General features: G+C 39.6%; 1 protein-coding gene across 1 annotated transcript in view; it reads left to right on the top strand.

Moving 5' to 3' along the window:
- Positions 1–9,956, top strand: part of STOX2 (storkhead box 2) — a 22,127-nt gene extending 12,171 nt beyond the window's left edge. Inside the window, exons 4-5 of the mRNA XM_010292562.1 lie at positions 2,135–4,379; positions 9,670–9,956. Of these exons, the coding sequence (XP_010290864.1) occupies positions 2,135–4,379; positions 9,670–9,865 (2,441 nt within the window). The 3' untranslated portion in view covers positions 9,866–9,956. The remainder of the gene's footprint in view (positions 1–2,134; positions 4,380–9,669) is intronic.
- The last annotated feature ends 7,178 nt before the right edge of the window (positions 9,957–17,134 follow it).

Here is a 17,134-nt window from a genome sequence, read left to right as displayed (position 1 = left end):
CTCTTCCGATATGCTGCTATTTCTGGCCTGTTTGCTCATCCAGCAGTTCTGGGGGGTCTTACTCTCTCTAGGTTTATCACATAAATTGTGGACAGCCGCATGAAAAGGGGAGAATATGCATGCACCTGATTCTCCATTTCATTTGCATATTCTTTCCGATTTTCAGTCTTATGTATTCTCTCAAATTATATCCTTTCTTTACCTCTTTTACTTCCTGTGTCTGGATTGGCCCCAATCTTTCAGCTCTGTGGACTATGCATGCCCCCATGTACTTCTCCCTGGCACCTTCTCTGTTGTCACTGCTTTCACGCACATGTCCATGTTATTCCTAACACTTCACTGTTTCCATTGTAAGATTTTTAGTTACAGATATTATTGGGTGTGAGCAGTATGGTCATGTCTCTAAATTCAAACAACATTCAAAGCCAGACATAAGAATACTTATTATGTTGCCTGCAACCCAGTAGCAAGGAAGTGGGTGAGTTAAGGAATTCTACCTCTTCTATTTTTTGTCGCTTCTTTTTTGATGGGGTGTTGGTCATGGTGCCAAAGCCCTTGCTGTCATCCTCATGTTTGCTAACACAAGGAGGTCAGTGAGCTTGCAGGCTCCAGCCATTGATGTGTGGGATAAGAGTGACCAGACACTCTGTGCTACTGAAGATACTGTGTTTGTGGCAGGTACACCTGGTGGAGATTTTTCCGTGAAGTATTTTTGTAAAAAACATATACTTTGTTGAAATGTTTTTGCATGCATGATTCCATGGAATTTCTGCTCTTGAAGACAGTCAGAGTTTGACTCTGATCAATTCCTTGACCAATCTGATCTAAGCTGGCCTGGCTATGAGTAGGGGTATTGACCAGGTGACTTCATGAGGTCCCTTCCTACCTAAGTTACTCTCTGGTTTTATTTTTTTCTAAACTAGTTTTGTTGAAAAGAAAACTAAGACCCAGCGAAAATAACATTTAACTTTTTTAGTTTAAAATAGACCATCCAAACTTTTGAAAAAAATTTCTCTAGTTCTAAAAATGTAAACCACGTCAGTACTCAGCATTAAGTTAAAATTAAAATGCATTTTAGTTCAACAAAATGTATTGATTGAAGATAGCCTTTTCCACTGAAAATTTTGAATTATTTTTATCTCTTATACAGACTAAAAAGATTTTTTTTTTAAACTAGCTTGTGAACTAAATCTCATTTCCTTAGCTCTAGGTAGAACTTGTTCCTATGCACAGTATGCTAACTTGGTATTTTATCTAATAAAGTATTGAAGACTTGGTCCTGCACCACTGAACCCAGCAGGAGTATTGGTAGTGGGAAGGTCCAGGCTCATGATGCCAAGTCTACCATGTGGCTAATGTGGCATTGATGCAGGGTTGTCATACTTGTCCCTCTCTCAGTATATGATATATGCACTTAGGGAGTGTCCCTCACATCTCACATGAAAGTCAGGGAACTCAGAGAAGCAAATTTTTAGAAGCTAAAACTGTAACTTCCAGCATAGTGGAAAAGTCTGGTTGGGTAAGATGAACTGTATCATTCAAGGCGTGTCTTTTTTGGAGCAGCTGATGTAGTTGAAACATGTTTTACTGGGAGAGCAAGTCAGTTCTATTAAGTTTGTGATAAAGGGGCAGTTTGGGGGAATGCTTTCTTTTCTGTGTAGTATTCTTCTGTGGAAAAAAACTTAGGCATCCAAAGTAACAAATAACTACTGTTTTATATGTGACTGGGCATAATAATAAATATTTCTGGTAATCAGGATATAAATATTTAGTTGGAAGAATAATAAAATTGAAATGTTTCCCCTGACAGCCTTTCATTTCTAGTGATTCAGTCTTGTAGCTTAAGGTCATCTGCACAGTGGAAGTGACTAGAAATTCCCTCTTTTTCTTTTTTTTTTTTTTTTTAAACACTCCATTAATGTCCTCCTTTCTATTTGATTAATAATTGATATGTCTGAAGTGTAGGAGGTAGGTGGAAAAACAAACAGACACGAGAGTGCCTAACAAAGTGCTTTACTGGAGTTGTTTGTTCAGCATATTTCAGCTTGCTCATGGGAAAAAATGGGGAGGGGGGAGCCAGAGAGTCCTGTATGGTTTTATGCACTCACTCATATGTGTTTACTGTCATTTCTAGGAGTTCCAACACCCAGTCCAGAAATCCTTCGACATACCTTAAATATGCTTGTACGGGAGAGGAAAATATATCCAACTCCAGATGGTTATTTCATTGTAACCCCGCAGACTTACTTTATAACACCATCTCTCATAAGAACTAACAGTAAATGGTACCATTTGGATGAGAGGATACCTGACAGGTCTCAATGTACCTCTCCGCAACAAGGAACTATAACTCCGTCCACCTCGGGATGCGTCAGGGACCGAACACTACCCAAAAACCACTGCGACTCCTGCCATTGTTGCAGAGAAGACATGCACAGCATGCATGCATCTACCCTACAAAGGAAATCAGCAAAAGACTGCAAAGACTCATACTGTCCTCCTTCTTTATGTCAGGTCCCACCTACTGAGAAAAGTAAAAGTACTGTCAATTTTTCTTATAAAACAGAGACACTCACAAAGCCTAAGGATGTAGAAAAGCAGTCTAAGAAATTTGGACTCAAATTATTCCGATTGAGTTTTAAGAAGGACAAGACAAAACAGTTGGCAAATTTCTCTGCCCAGTTTCCTCCAGAGGAGTGGCCACTAAGGGACGAGGACACCCCTACCACTATACCTAGAGAGGTAGAAATGGAGATTATCAGGCGCATTAACCCTGACTTGACTGTGGAAAATGTCATGAGGCACACTGCACTAATGAAGAAACTTGAAGAAGAAAAAGCTCAACGAAGCAAAGCAGGATCTTCAGCTCACCACAGTGGACGAAGTAAAAAGAGCAGGAATCACAGAAAGTCTCATGGGAAATCGAGGTCACACAGCAAGACCCGTGTGTCCAAAGGAGACCCATCAGATGGCTCTCATTTGGATATACCTGCTGAAAGGGAGTATGAGTTCTATGATCCCTTGACTCGATCCCCACGGGAAGGCTGTTTTATAATAGAACACAAGGGAGATAATTTTATAATGCACAGCAATCCTAACATGATTGAATCTCACTTTCCCATGACACCAGAGTGGGACGTGTCTGGTGAGCTGGCCAAAAGAAGAACTGAAATGCCTTTCCCTGAACCTTCCAGGGGAAGCTCCCACTCCAAGGTCCATCGGAGCCACAGTCATACACAGGATAGAAGATCAAGGAATGAGCGGTCCAGTAAGGCTAAAGAAAGGTCTAGATCCATGGATAACTCCAAGGGACCTCTGGGCTCAGCTACTTTAGGCACACCTGAAGATATAGGTGAAGGCTGTAGCCCAGATGACCAAACAACTAGCCAAACTTACATTGACGACAGTACCTTAAGGCCATCTCAGTCACTCAGTCATCAAAGGGCTCTGATTTCATCTGCAAGCTACAAAGAGACTTGCATCCCTGAAATAGCTAGTGGCAGCGTAGAAACCCCCAGTTCTTGTAGCCTACTGGAACAAAGCAAGCCTACAGAGAATTTGCAATCGTATAGCGAGCTCAACTCCTGCACAACAAAATCAGCAGTTGATGACTATTTTCAGTGCAACACATCCAGTGAGACTGTGCTTACTGCTCCGTCACCACTGGCAAAGAATAAAGAGGATCATGACACGCTGACAGGGACAGATGGGCTCAAAAAAATTACTCCTGCGGAAAGACAGTCTCAACATATTGCTAGGGAGCCTGGCGTGCACAAAGAGGAGTCCCCAAAGGGCCCAAGCAGTGGTTCAGTGGTTGCTGGCCAAAGTCCAGAGGTGATTGCAAATGGGCGGCTGGTTCAACACCATAGCGCTGAAACAAGTAGCCTTGATAAAAGGAAAGAAATATTTAGCAAGGATACACTCTTTAATGTGAATAGTTATCATAAGTCTAGCACACCCCTGCTAAAGCCCCATCAAAAGACCCCTGCTGACACATTGCCAGTCAGATGTGAGAAACTTGAACAAGCGATAGTAACCTCAGTCACACAAGTCATGCCCGTTTCACAGAGACAGCAAGAGACAGCTGGGAACCAGGAGGCCTCCTTCGACTACTACAATGTATCTGATGACGACGACTCAGAGGAAGGAACCAACAAAAATGCTGAGGAAGAAAAGAACAGGGATGATGTTGGCACGATGCAGTGGCTTCTAGAGAGAGAAAAGGAGAGAGATCTGCAGCGGAAGTTTGAGAAGAATCTTACGCTTCTCACCCCCAAGGAAACAGAAAATAGCAACAACCAGAGAGCCACCCACTCGGCCCGCCTGGACAGCATGGACAGCAGCAGCATTACTGTGGACAGCGGGTTCAACTCTCCACGGTAGGACTGTCACGTTCATTGCAGCTTTACAGACTAGAAAAGTTCCATTTTTAATTATATGTGTGTGTGATATTGATGACAGAACGTAGGGCTGTATTAAACGATTTCACACGTTTCAGACAGTGTTTTCTACAGCTCTGGAATCTGCTTTCGGATGTGTGGGTTTCCCACCATATCATAAGCAACCAATGACCATTTGCGGCATTGACTCTGTATTAGTTCATTTTCTGTTTGCTGAAAACCTCCCTGTATCCCTTTTTTTCCTGTATTAAACTTGTGTTTGCATTTAGAATAGAAGGGATGAGCTCCTGCATACTTCCCCCCTTCCCTTTCCCTCTAAGATACTATCAACAAGACTAATTGGAAGACTAGAAGTGACAAGGTGGCATAATCTTTGCCTCAAACAACAACAAAAAAAAAACCAAACATGATGACTGTTTTGGGTTTGGGCGCTTTTTTTTTTTTTCCCCCTTCAAAAATTTCGGAAGTGTATCTATCACCACTTCAAACTGGTGAGACTGGAACAGCTGCTCCCCACACACAACTGAAAATGCTCAGGCTATTTGAACTTCAGAGGTGAGCCAGCGCTGCATCAGCAGAGAGAGGTGCCTTGCCTAAGATACTTGGGAAAAGAGTCCAGATGTTTGTGTGTGGTGGTGCTGGCTAGTCATTGCCATTCCAGGGATGTCAGACATCATGGAAGTCTCAGTGTGCTAGGAGTCTTACAGATGTAGGGAGGAGAGAGTGGCTGGTGTGTTCCCTGCCCTGAAGATTTCACAAGCTCATTTCCAGGTTAAGAATCCTTCACTTGAGCCTTCTTCCTTCTCTTTCTGGCCTCTGAGAGTCCTAGATCCCTGCTGGAGCGGAGCTTGCTTGGTTTTGTTTGCCCTGGATAGCAACACATCAGAGTTCAGAACAATGACTCTAAGAACACAGAAATAATTTACAATGGTAGTTGTCTTACTGTGTCTTACTTAAGCTTAAATTATTTCTTGCCTGTGTTTAAAAATAAAACCTCCAAGACTGGATTTGTAGTAGGTGAAAGAGAATGGGTTTTGGGGTGGTTTTTGTTGTTCTCCCCCCACCCCCAAAAGGTGTTATTATTCCTCAGAATTATATATTTTTTTAAATCTATAGTAAAGGCTCTCAGAAAGGCATGTGAAGGATTTCCTGCTTCTACACAGGACTAAATTTCATTTTCCTTTAAAGTCATGTCACTCTGGAATAAATTCCTTTGGATTTGATGGCTACTCCCACCTGACGTTAATGACAAGGCAGCAATTATTGGGCCTGCTGCATCATGCAATGATCATCAAGCTAGAGCAGGCTTTTAGCATATGTATGAGTAAAAAGTTTGAAAAATAATTTGAGTAAATTGTACCACTTACACAGAGTCCAGATTGAAAAAGAAACTTACACAGGTTTTGAATTTGTTCCTGTTACTGATTGTTCTGTAGCTGCTTGGCATCTTTCTCACATACAACAATTGTATGAGGCTATTTTCACTGTTGTTTTTTTTTTTTAAATGTAATCTCTTCTTTTAATTGAAGTGCTATACTTGCAGTCACTTTGGGGGGAGGGGGATGAGTGTATGGTGCCGTTTGCTTCTTGCCCAGCATGTCTCATTCCGCAGAGTGCATTTCACCTCCAGGATAAGATGTTGACTGGATAAAAATGAGTTCTTAGACTGCTATTTTGCTAGCTGTATGCTAGCTGAATATCAAGCTTGCATTTCTGGTTAGTGCAAAGGCAGACATTTCCTTCCCTAATTATTTACACAAAAGCTAAAATTTCTGTTAATGTTAAACTTAGCTAGCAAGAGAACAGAACATGGCGAGCATACTGGATTTAGTGCTGCTATACCACTTTGTTTAGATCAAAAGGGAAACAGATAAGCAGCTTTTAATAATGATTGTGTTCCACACATCCCTTTTTTTTAATTTTACTGTTTATTTGTTGACAAATGTCCTTTTTTGGCAAAGTAAGCTTTTAAAGAAAAAAAAAAAAAAATGAAAGAAAAAACAACATTCTGTAGGGTTTTGCAAGACCAGCATGTAGTCTGGATATTTCAAAGGCTTTTTTACAATCTTTGCATCAAGATGATTAAATTGGATGGTTTTGCTGAGTTTTGGTCACTCCTCCATATATAGGAGTGTATAGTATAGTATACGTCTATAAAAATAAATTGAGCCTAGGGTGAATTCATCCCTTTGGCTACAATTACCACGCTGTTATTACTTTCCTACCTTATAACAAAAAATGTATTCCACAGCCCTTTTCCAGGAAATACAAAAAAGCCATCCAGCATCCATCTGATAAGATTCACCTAGATCTGACAATGTCCATTAGCAGATGCCTAGGGAGGAATATAAGACAAGGACATGCATGTAGTGATATTCCTCAGGTATACTCTTCTAGCCTCCGCTGATGTTGTAACTCTTGATTTCCTGAGGTGTGGTGGTATCTTCTAATTTAAACTGAAGTGTGCAATGTTGCTTGAGAAATGAGAATTACCAATTCCACACTGTGAAAGAACAAGTATATTTTTGAAGTGTGACAAATTGAAAAAACGGGCATTTGGAAAAAAAAATGGGGTGTAGGTAAAGAGATTTGCAATGGTCATTTGACTTCAAAGGCGTTTTGTGTGTGAAATTCATGAACACATCACCATTGGGAAAACAGCCTCACAGCATTTTGTTCATTGCTTTTATGCAAGTTGTGTGTAGTAAATGTTAGCTGTCAATATTAATTTTATTTATTTTTAGAGCTTTATATAATACTGCTGCTCTTTGGTCACCTAAAGAAAGAGCTAATTTTGACATTACTCTGCATGCAAAATTCTCACTGCAGCCTTTGTGTATACATGTTGTAATGGTCAGTTTGTAATATCAGAATTGAAAATGTTTGAAGATTTGGAATTGGTGGTCCCATAAAGAATGATACAATGCTGAATGATCTCTGAAAAACAAAGGTTGCATCTATTTTCGTTAAAAAGCAGAGAGAGAGGAATCAAAACATGAGCAACAGAAGTGCACCATACGTCCTTGCAGCTTGCAGAGATCTCTTACTGTGCGTCACCCATCATAGTTGTTTGGAACTACTGACGATAAGGTGATAATTGGCAGAAGCTGATCAGTGCCATTTTGATCAATTTAAAAGATCTATGGGAGTTTTCCTAAAAGCATCATTCCAGATTAAGTCAGATTAAGATGATTTAAATCTGCCCTACAACTAAACAAGGTGTTTCTTCCTTCTCCTATTCCATGCACTGACCCATTTCTCCCCTGCCACATCCAAAGCTCTGCATTCCTACTCTCACTCTGATGCTAGCACTAATCTTTTTTTTTTCTTTTTTTTTTTTTTTTTTTTTTTTTTTTTTTTTTTTTTTTTTTTTTTTTTTTTTTTTTTTTTTTTTTTTTTTTTTTTTTTTTTTTTTTTTTTTTTTTTTTTTTTTTTTTTTTTTTTTTTTTTTTTTTTTTTTTTTTTTTTTTTTTTTTTTTTTTTTTTTTTTTTTTTTTTTTTTTTTTTTTTTTTTTTTTTTTTTTTTTTTTTTTTTTTTTTTTTTTTTTTTTTTTTTTTTTTTTTTTTTTTTTTTTTTTTTTTTTTTTTTTTTTTTTTTTTTTTTTTTTTTTTTTTTTTTTTTTTTTTTTTTTTTTTTTTTTTTTTTTTTTTTTTTTTTTTTTTTTTTTTTTTTTTTTTTTTTTTTTTTTTTTTTTTTTTTTTTTTTTTTTTTTTTTTTTTTTTTTTTTTTTTTTTTTTTTTTTTTTTTTTTTTTTTTTTTTTTTTTTTTTTTTTTTTTTTTTTTTTTTTTTTTTTTTTTTTTTTTTTTTTTTTTTTTTTTTTTTTTTTTTTTTTTTTTTTTTTTTTTTTTTTTTTTTTTTTTTTTTTTTTTTTTTTTTTTTTTTTTTTTTTTTTTTTTTTTTTTTTTTTTTTTTTTTTTTTTTTTTTTTTTTTTTTTTTTTTTTTTTTTTTTTTTTTTTTTTTTTTTTTTTTTTTTTTTTTTTTTTTTTTTTTTTTTTTTTTTTTTTTTTTTTTTTTTTTTTTTTTTTTTTTTTTTTTTTTTTTTTTTTTTTTTCTTAGGGCTAGTATTTAACTGAGCGGTCCCTGATCTGGCTGGCTGCAAGGCTCAGCATCAGGGAAGCAGCAGGAACATGTGGCAGGGTCAGGGCCACACAAGGCAGGCAAGAGCTGCCCCTTCCCTTTCAGTAGCAGGTAAATTTAGGTTGACTTTAAACTGACTACTCTGTCGTTAGTATCTCTGTTTCTAGTGCTTATTTAACAAACCCATTCAATCCTCTAAATGTACTCTCTAAACATCTCCATAGCAATTGATGATGTCATTTTGCAAAGAAGTAGGGATATAGGTGAAGGATACATAACCAGAGACCACATGGCTGTTTGAAAACGAAACCTCTCTCTGCACAGAAACAGATTATTTGGAGATAAAAAATTAAGAGTGGAAAGAGAACAAAAAGAGTAGTAGTGGTAAAACTAGCCTTAGCATGTCTTGACTGAGTTTTTTTTTTTTAAAAGCTGTAGACTAAAATACAGGCTCCTCTGCATTCATAATTAGATGTATCGTTAAAAGGCTTAGTCTTTAACAGCGCTAAGTGTCCTGTCACTCCCATGGATAAACAATATGTTAAAGGAATGTTGTCCATTTTATGAATGAAATTGCAGCACTGGTTGTTGTCTAGGGCAGGTTCGCAGACCAGGCAATTAAGTTTTCTCAGTAAGTTGCAATTGTCTCAGCTGCAAAGTAAAATGAAGTGTTGTGTTCAGAAGTATTGTGGGTTTAATGTAAAGTAGCACTTTTAGTTAATATCTTGTGTACAAAGATGTAGGTAGAAGAGGAGACCACAGACGAAGCTGTGTTACGTGATTACTCTCCTAGCTCTGCCTAGTCACAGAGCTGATGTGATGAAGTTACTTTGTGCAAAAATGCCCCAGTCAGGAAAGAAAATTAATATGTTCCACATGCAAGACAGAAGCTATTTTCTTGGGTGAAAAATCCAGATGCTTGATACTGGTTCAGCTTACAGTTTGTGTGACAGCTTCAGCTCTGTTTAGTGCTGTACCTGTGTTACAGTATGACGGCTGCTGAGTACCTCTGGAACCCGTTTTGGAGGAGCATATGTGTGCCATCAAAAGGAGATGGTTCATTGATGTGACGTTACATACAAACATAGGATGCCTGTTATAAAATACTCTATTCTCCTTTCTTGTCTGGCCGATAGATATATAGGCATGTCATATATGAGTGTGTATATATATTTCTTTTCCGTTCTAGTACTCGTGAGAGCCTGGCATCCAACACTTCAAGTATTGTTGAAAGCAACAGACGTCAGAACCCTGCTCTGAGCCCTGCACATGGTGGCACAGGCCCAACGTTCAACTTCCGAGCCACTGCAGACCCACCAACAAGTGAAGCTGAGAAACTGCAGAAACCTGCAAACTGCCTGCAAGCTTCTGTCACTAGTGTCTGATAGTCATCCTGCCTCAGATCTTCTGTCTCATCCTATACAGCAAAGTTTACGACACTGGGACTGATGTTTACATCTTTGGGGAAAAATAAAAAAAGCATCTCAACCACAGTTTTAGTGTTTACTTAAACTGTGCTGCTATGTAGACTAGGGGCAACAAAGAAATCTTTATTTCAAGGTATTGCTTTTCACATTTGCGGCTCTGTAGCAACAGAATAGCAGTAGGGATAATATGTACACTTTTTGCTTCACTTAATTGTAACTGAGCACATATATGAAAGTCTAGACACTGTAAGTGTAATCTGCATTTTCAATGTCCATGCAGTTGCCAACTTCATTTTTAAAAAATGCCACAGATGTGTGATGCCCCGGGTCAGAGGCTAAACTCTGCTGCAGAGTTGATCGTTTTTTACTTCAAAAACTGAGCCACTGCTGAAAGTAACCAGCCAGGATCACCATGAGGAAAAACAATGCCAAACATGACAAGTGATGACCTCAGCTCTATTCTGTGAATTATTAATACTAATCAGTCATTTTCACTGTGCATTTTTGTGACACAATTTTGCAAATACCTGTTTAAGCAAGTAAAAAGAGGTTTGGGGTTTGTTTTGTTTTAAGTATAGAGGGTGGGAAGGGAGACAGTTCTTTTGTGTTTCAGAAGTATGTGAGATGTTTAGTTACTGAGACTCGATACTTGACCTTCCATAGTCACAAATGAGGAGGTGGGCCTTGGCGTAGAGGGGGGAATGGGGAAGGAAGGGAAAGTTGTAACTGTCATGGAGCCACAGTGTGGAGTGACACAAAATACAACAAATGTCTTCAGTATAAATCAAGTATTTTAAAAAGATAGTCTAATTCTTGTGTCACTTCTGGTATTGCAACTTGCCATTAATATAGGAATCAGAATAACTAATTTCTTGGAACAAAAATATTCTTTATGATATAAATGACAAGTATGGCCTGAAGAATTGATTTCTTTCTAGTGGAAGGACATAAATCTATTTTATGTAGCTTATTAAATAGAGTGCCTAAATTAGGCTATTAAAAATAGCATACATTGTAGTGATTATCAGAGAACAAAATTTAGAGAATTATAAACTTCTGGCCTTTTTATTCAGTGGATGTTATTTGCAATTTAGCATTTTGTGGACATGTCTAGTTTCTAGAAATTAAACGTGTCCACATGGTTGGCAGTAGAAATCTGAATTCTGTAGGTACAGTATATCCTAATTGCTCTCTCCTAAACTGTTGCTCCAAAGTAATTAGTACTATGCCAATTACTGCAGAGTAATTTCTAAGGATAGTTAAACTCCAAGAGTAATTTTTAGGTATAGGGTCACATTCTGCTCTGTTACTCATGCAACCTGGTAGTGCAACAAACTGACTTCAAATTTAACTCTTCTTTTATTCAGAACGGACAAATTGGTGGAAGAGTAACAAAGATGCTAAAGTGGTCAACAGCGCAAATTGTTGCATAGAAAAGGGATGTTTACATTGTCTAGCTCTTGTAGTACACAGGTATGAAACCCAACTGTACATACTAAAAACCAGTATTTTCATCAGGTTCTGGTGACATGTATTACTCTGTACACAAAGTCATTTGAGCTTCACTTATGTTCTCTGTCGTCATCAGAAGTCTTTACTGAAGATTCCGCCTTATGTTACACAGTTGGATATGGTTCATTTACTTAGAAAATGGCTTTCTGACTCTGGACACAATGAGTTTCCAGTTCTGTCAAGAATGCACAGGTCTGTTTTCTTTGGTTTCAGTGTATAATTTCCATTTCATAGGAGCAATAAGACCTTTCAGTGCACATAAAGGAAATTATTGTGCTTTTGGTTGGTTATCAAAGTCACTTGGCCTTTAGCCTTCTGCCTTATCATACCTTCCAAGATGTGCTCTAATTACCATATAATGCTTTGCATGACGCATCTTATTATTCAGTATGTAACTCCAGCCGTACTTATTCCATGCGAACTGTAGAGTCAGAGTTTTTGTGGGGAATTGTCACATACTATGCAGTGGCTGACTGTGATTTTGTTTCCGAGACAAGCTCTGACATCAGTAGTGTGTATCAATTCAGTAAATAAAAATGTCGAAACGATGAAGCAATTTACAGTGATGATCTGAAGTACTAACGGCAGTATTAAAATGTGAACAGCAAAACCAAATTTCACCTTTGGGGGAAATATGTGTTTGTTGTAAACTGATCAGAATTTATGCAGGCAGCTGGTTGTACAGAAAACATTATTCCAACAAAATACAGTAGTACATACCTGTAAACTGTATAGTATGTTATCTCCTAAAGTTCCCAGAGACCAGCAGACAACATAAGTGTCATATTAATGTTGACATGGCATTGTACCAATACTAATGTGACTCTTGGAATATGGAATGTAAACAGAAGTTTCAAATAGAAACGTTCTAATCTTGAATTCCTCCTTTTTTTTTTTTCTTCTAAAATCAATAATGGAATATAAGGAAATTCCATCTTGAGGTTCTGGTAACAAAACCACGAGAGTGGAGCTTGAGTGCTTTATGTCACCCTAATCCTTTGATGAAATCATAGCCTTGTATTACATGGTTGCTTATCATTCTTCTTCTAATGTATCAATTTAAAGGTTTACAGAGTTAGATTAGGTTGAATCTGTGTTGTGTTCAACTGTAAAGGGTCAACACAAATCTGTCGGCATTTTGCACACTTAATATGTATTATTATAATACAACATGTTACTTTTATGGTAATTTTTTTTACACATATAACTACCTCCATGAATTTGATGAAATGCAGCAACATGAAAAGTGTATTGTAAAAAGCAAGGTTAAAAACTTTGAAGCATTAGGTCATGGTGTTCTCTTGTGTGTCAGTGCTTGCGTATGAAGTCATCATGTTTCCATTGCCACGATTTCCTTCTACATTATTAAAAAATCTGGCTTTCAGATGAGTCACTTAAAGACTTTGATAAGGCTGCATAATTGGGATGAGAGTGAAAGGGAGGCTGAAACCTTCCATCCTCTCTCCCCAGTTACTGCTAAAATTTCTGCCTGGTAGAACTTGAAAATGTATTTGTAATTTAGCAAATTAGGAACATCTACAGTCTGTGAAATATGATTGACAGTTTGGGGTTTAACAGAAGACACTCTGGGTATTTGCTTGGCAGCCTTCAAATACTTCGGGCCCTATTCTGCCTCCATCTTTGTCAACATATCAGGTCATAGTTTCTCTGAACTGGCAAGGGTGTTAAAAGAGCTTTTCCTTTAACAGTGTGCACTCTGTTCTGTAGATGGTGTGCAGCTGAAGCACTTGCTCCTGTAGAAATTGCCAGCAGCCTTTAATTGACTTCGCTGGGAGCAGTATTGGGGTCCCTGCTCGAGGTATGTGCCTGTTGTTCAAAGAACGTGGGCGAGTTTCCAAGAAAAATGAAGCTGGCTTTTGAAAAGTAGCCAGCTGCAACAAGCCACCTTTCAAGAGGGAAGAAAGATTTTTCTAAAAACCAAAGGAAGAAAGTGGCAGTTGATCCTAAGCAGATCACATTTATATACAAATCGTGATTTATGAACACCTTTTTCAGCAAACCTAGTACCATTATCCTGATGCAAATTAATGTACAATCATCAGTTGAGCTAATTTTGCTGGTTTAAGTATTTCAGTTAAAGATCATTAGCCATTTGACTCTTTGCACCACTGTAAAATGTCTGTAATACGCAAAACAACGTTCACTCAACCTGAAAAACTAAAATGTATTGGAAAACAAATATTTTAATGAAAACTGTGGTCTAAGTGCTTGCCGGCAAGTAGTCCGTTTTAGCAGAGAGAACAAGCAAACCAGTATTCAGAGGCCATCATAAACACAGATGACACTTTGCACTTAAGTCATGCCTTTTCGCCTGAGGACCTTGAAGCACTTGGTACCAACTAAGCCTCGTGAGCCTGTGAGGTAGGCAGAGTTCATTGACCCTATTTTATGTCCAGGCACACTGGAAAGAACAAAGGCTAAGAGTCTGCAGGCTAATTTATTAACCTGTTTCTTTCTTAAAGTCATTGGAATAAGTGTAATAGTTAACCAAAGTGTTTCATGTTTGTAATCTGAAGTTGTTCTTCTGATGCGTTCAGTTTGTTTAAGTAAGGGAGAAACTATTTTCCGGTCCTGCAGAGACTCTTTGGTTTTGGCACCACTAATCCATCAGTTTTCAGTCATATGAGTACTGCCAGCAGTGGTTGTAGAAACAGTTACTTTAATTAAAAATTTGTTTTTCAAATACATTTTGCAGACCTTTTCCCAACACGATTGTTCAAATTGTTGTGCTGAGGAAGCAAATAGCACTCCTAATTTGGTGTCACACCCACAGTTTACAATCCTCTCTGCTCTTCTGAAGAAAACTGTACAGTAGTAGAGACAAATGTTCTATTTTTTACGAAATTCTTTAAAAAAAAAAAAGAAGGTATATATCTAAAATGTTCCCCCCAACATAAGTAAAGTGCATCGTTGCTGCATGAGAAGCATGCAGTGGACCCACCAGAAGCCAAGCTGGTGCTAGAAGAAAACGGGACGATCACGCTTCTTTTCCAGTGGCGCTCTAAACGTTGGTTTCGGTTGTGCGGGTGTAAATCTGGCGTGACTCCCGCGGGTCTGACGGAGGAGGGAATGGGTCGTTAACTCCATTGAAGCTCAGTTATGAGCTGAGGGTTTCCGTGTTCCTCCCTCCACGCCCCCGAGACACTACGCGCAGAGAAGGAGCAGAAGGTCGCGCGCGCGCGGCTGAATCCCTGGTGACGCGCATGGGGATGCTGCGACGACCGCCGCGCGTTTCCCCACCTCGGAAGGGCGGTTTTCTGTGAGGTACGCCTGCCCTTGTGTCGCGTAGCGGTTAGAGCCACCCAAAGGATACCCACCCAGAAGTATGAAAGGGCCCTTGGAGTAATTGGCACAGATGTTACTTTTATATGTGGAGGAGACTTAAGTTTAAAGGGATCATAATTCTGCAGGTAATTTTCTGTGAGTGACTGAATGTGGCTGTTGCATTAGGTTTAAATGAGTTAATAAATGCAAGTGGGACTTACTGTATGCTAGAAGGGAGTTTTGCAGCCAAGACTGCCTTGTATAAATGTGTTTGCACTGAAAAAAAAAAAAAAAATTAAAAAATTACTTGGTCTCTGGTTGCTGTAAAGGTCATCCAAGATGGATGTTCTGTTTATATTGTATAGTATTTCATATGAAATAATTACAGTTCATGAAATGTCTTCCCTAACGTTACTGATTTATAACAGCACATTTGTAACATGGTTTTTATTGTGTCAGTGTACCATATTGTAAATGATGATTACTTGTCATGCTTAGTATAATAATTTAAAGGGAAAAAAAAAAAGGACAGGGATTTTTGTAAGTCTATATTTGAAAGTCCCTCCATATGGTAATATTGTGTTCATGTTGTTTATGTAGTGTTGTGTGAAATATCCATTTTGGATTGTGTTACTTTTTAAGATATTAAATAACATTTGGTTATATGTTCTAAGTGGATTCTTTGCACCCATTGATGGTTTTTAGAGAAAATACTTACATTTCCATTTAACGTGCTGTTTCCCTCCCTCGCTTAGGAAACCTTGCACGGCGAACCAGAAATCCCAGAAAACCAAGGGTCGTTACAGCTTGCTGAGCTCAGGTACGCTTCGTAGAAGGTCTGTGAGCCGCTTCTAGTAAGAGCACCAGGGAGAAGGTTCTTTGATTTTAAAACATCCCGGGTTGGATCGGAGGTAGAGCCAACGGGCGCAGGGGGAGCGTGATCCCCGCGGGACGCGTGGGCGCCCGGCCGAGAGGCACCCCAGCTCCAGGCAATGGGAGGTCCATTAGGGCATCCTCATGCCGAGAGCAACGGGCATCAGGCCCCTCTTTTCTTCTCCTCTCCATCCTCACGAGCCGAAGGAGGACCTGGTGCACACGCCCGAGAGAGAGGGCTCTCGCGAGGAGCCTTTCTTTTTCACATTCTTCAAAAAGTGATTTAGGTTTTCACCCACGCTGTGACAGCTGCTGATCGGAAAGGCCCACGTGGACGACGTAACGTGCAGGTGCCATTCTCCTGCCTTCTGCTACCACCTGGAAGAAGGTTTGGAGGAGGTTTAGGTTCCAGGAGCTTTGCCGGAGTTTTGCCTTGAGAACTGCTGTTTGCCAAGGTGGCTACGGGGATTTGCAAGGTACACAAGATAGAAAACAAAGCGGTATCTGTTGGAAACGGGTGCTGCCATAAGCACCTCGGCTTGTCACCTGCTAGTGGCACATACTACTAGCATCCTATTTGTAGTCTTTGCTGGTTCCCCTTCATCCATTTCTTCCATTCGTAATCCATCTCCTTGAAATCGTGGATTTTGCATTCTATGGGGGGAAAAAAGCCCAAGTTAGGCAGGGTTTGGTTAGGGTTTTATGCTGGCACTGACCTAGTGCCTTGCATGGGCAAAGCCCATTTTGGGTGGTGGTCAGAATCGGACTTTCCAGGCCTTTTCAGTATTGCTGGGGATATTTTCCACAATGTCCTTCTTTCATTTTATCTTTTTTCCCATCGCTCAGAATCCCTTCCTCTTCTGCTCCTTTTTGACATTTGCTCTCCTTCAGGTTGGGGTTTTTTTCCCCACACATGACTTGACATATCCTCTGCCCCTTTTCTCACCCTTCCCCCGCAAAATGTCATCCTAATCCTATAGTGTCTTTTCCCCACTTTCCCATTACTTTCTCTTGTTCGCTCTCCCCGCTCATCAGAAAGACCTGGAGAAGAAAAGGTGATCAGCTGCTTCGGGAATGGCGTGCCCGTCAGCACTTCCCCGCGAGCCGTGCCGCTGCAGGTCTGTGGTTTTAAAAAAGTTTAGGAGTGCAAATATGCTCCCGCTTTTAGTCTCTCTTCTCCTTCCCGCTCCTCAGACGGGTTTTTGGGAAAGACGGACCTAGGCAGTTAGTTTTGCAGGGCAGCTTGCTCACTTGAAGGGCTTTGAGCTACTGCGTGGCTGTGGTCTCCGCATGTCCCCCCGCACCGAGACTGCCAGGAGCGGCCGCCGAGTCCTCGGAAGCAGCACCCTCGGAGCCGGGTGTGCCTCAGGATCGTGGGCAGTGAGCGGCACCGGCGCAGCGGAGAAGGGCATTCGCCTTTCTGGCTATGGCGGGTGAATTTTGCCCCTGCCTCCGCAGAGAGCCCCCCTCCTCCCTCCACACTGCTGCTCCTTGCAGCCAGTTGCCCAGTCGCCTCGAACCAAAGCCCAGGGCTCGGCTCCCTCCCCGGTGAGCCGT

The sequence above is a fragment of the Phaethon lepturus genome, unplaced genomic scaffold (assembly GCF_000687285.1).
Source record: "Phaethon lepturus isolate BGI_N335 unplaced genomic scaffold, ASM68728v1 scaffold47118, whole genome shotgun sequence".
Taxonomy (NCBI): domain Eukaryota; kingdom Metazoa; phylum Chordata; class Aves; order Phaethontiformes; family Phaethontidae; genus Phaethon; species Phaethon lepturus.
This window is presented reverse-complemented; position numbering and strand designations above follow the sequence as displayed.